The 1,851-nt window shown below is 41.2% G+C and overlaps 1 protein-coding gene across 1 annotated transcript in view; it reads left to right on the top strand.

Moving 5' to 3' along the window:
• Positions 1 to 1,851, top strand: part of LOC107083523 (mannosyl-oligosaccharide 1,2-alpha-mannosidase IA-like) — a 187,300-nt gene that overhangs the window by 176,026 nt on the left and 9,423 nt on the right. Inside the window, exon 9 of the mRNA XM_015372830.1 lies at positions 918 to 1,137. Coding sequence (XP_015228316.1) covers positions 918 to 1,137 — 220 coding nt within the window. The remainder of the gene's footprint in view (positions 1 to 917; positions 1,138 to 1,851) is intronic.

Raw genomic sequence — 1,851 nt, 5'->3', positions numbered from 1 at the left:
TTCATTTAAAGCCTGAACTTGCTGCTGGTTGCTTTTTAAATGCCGTCCTCAATCAGATCCCAGAAGCAGATATTTGTGTTATAATAAATGCACTGATGCGGATTTCTCAGACCAAAGGAAACAGAATATCTGTGGGTATTACGTAAACCAAGCAGCGAGTGGAGGAGTAATTTCTGCTCGTTGTCACTAAGTGGACAACATCGGTGATTGTGTTTACAGCTGCTGAAGTGTTCCTGTTTACCCCATTGGGTTTGAATCCCTCATGCTCCCTCTGAGTCATAATAAATGTTGCTGGATAATGGCGGACGGCAACCGCAAGGTCAGCTGTGGGTGATAAAAAGCAGACCTGCTGAGGTATTTATTTCCATCTGCAGGCATTACAGATGTCCGTTTACTCAAATAACCCAACGACAAGCCTCATGCAGTGAATGTCAGGACAGAAATGTGCATGTTGTTAATGAAAAGAAGAACCCTCCCAAGGCCAGAGGATGAAGCCTACTCATGCAAGGAGCTTTTATCTGTTTGAAGAAATCAAATGAAGCTGCAGCGACACAGGATGGGTCCATCTGGAGAAAGCTGCTGTCCTTCTGTCTTAATATGCTCCACCATAGAATAAAAATATTACATTTAGAATAAAATACTTATATAACACGTGCTGCGTATCCTTCCCCATAATCCCTTATCATCTGAGAGGATTATATTCGTTCTTTTTTGGATTGTTCAAAAGAGGCCGGCGGGGGATGGGTTTAAGCAGAGTTTGTTTTAAAGTCACAAAAAAGGCAAAATAACTTGAGTCTAGGTCAAAGGTTAAAGATCAGTTCAACTAAAAAAATGAATAATGTCGTGTAAATCTGAAGAATCCATAATCTCTGGATTCTTTATAAGCCAAGGCTGACCCTCGCCATCCTCTCCTCCAGGCCATAGAAACCAATCTGATGAGGAAGTCGACCAACGGGCTGACCTACATAGCGGAGTGGAAAGGAGGGCTGCTGGAGCACAAGATGGGCCACCTGACGTGTTTCGCCGGCGGTATGATCGCTCTGGGCGCAGACGGGGCCCCCGACGACAAGACGGGCCACCAGATGGAGCAGGCGGCGGAGATCGCTCGCACCTGCCACGAGTCGTACGCCAGGACAGGTAACTTTATCTGCTGGTGTGATATTTGATAGAACATCCACTGAATGTTCATTTTAGTCACTAAGAGTTTTTCTGTGAGATTAAGGAATTAAGCTCCACCTAAAAGCTGGTTCTTCTTTTAAATCAGACTTCTGAATGTGGGCTGACCTTGTCCAATTGGAAAAATCTGGTGGTCACAAAAACTAATATTGTCTTTTTATTGAAAATAAAAGCAAAATATGGAAGTTACATGGACTTTAATGTCTTTTTAGTAATATAATAATAATTCATTTTATTTCTAAGCCCATATAAATCCAGAGGACACTAGGGCTGAGTATTTTGGCCAAAGTCCTGAATCGATTCGATTTTGATTTATACAGCTCTAAATTGATTAATTTCGATTCGATCTGATTTTACAATATTGAAAGTGATTCAACTGTGTTTCAATATAATTATGTATTTAAATTTTTTCCTGTCACATTAAACACAAAGTGCAAACCTGTAAATCAGACAGTTTAAACTTGAGATGTGAATAAAACTGTCTCATAAGTGAAAACTTGTTAGTGAAAAGTGAAAAAGTGAAGCCTCACTCGAGCAAGCAGACGTGACACAGCAGACATGCATGAGCTGCATTATCTTCAATGCACAAACCATATGTGCAGCGTTGTCTGTATCAACTACAGGGTGTTTGCTGGTCAGCCCCCATTTATTAATGTCTTCAGTCAACCTATTGGC

This window comes from Cyprinodon variegatus, unplaced genomic scaffold, assembly GCF_000732505.1.
Source record: "Cyprinodon variegatus isolate N-32 unplaced genomic scaffold, C_variegatus-1.0 Scaffold76, whole genome shotgun sequence".
Classification (NCBI taxonomy): Eukaryota; Metazoa; Chordata; class Actinopteri; order Cyprinodontiformes; family Cyprinodontidae; genus Cyprinodon; species Cyprinodon variegatus.
This window is presented reverse-complemented; position numbering and strand designations above follow the sequence as displayed.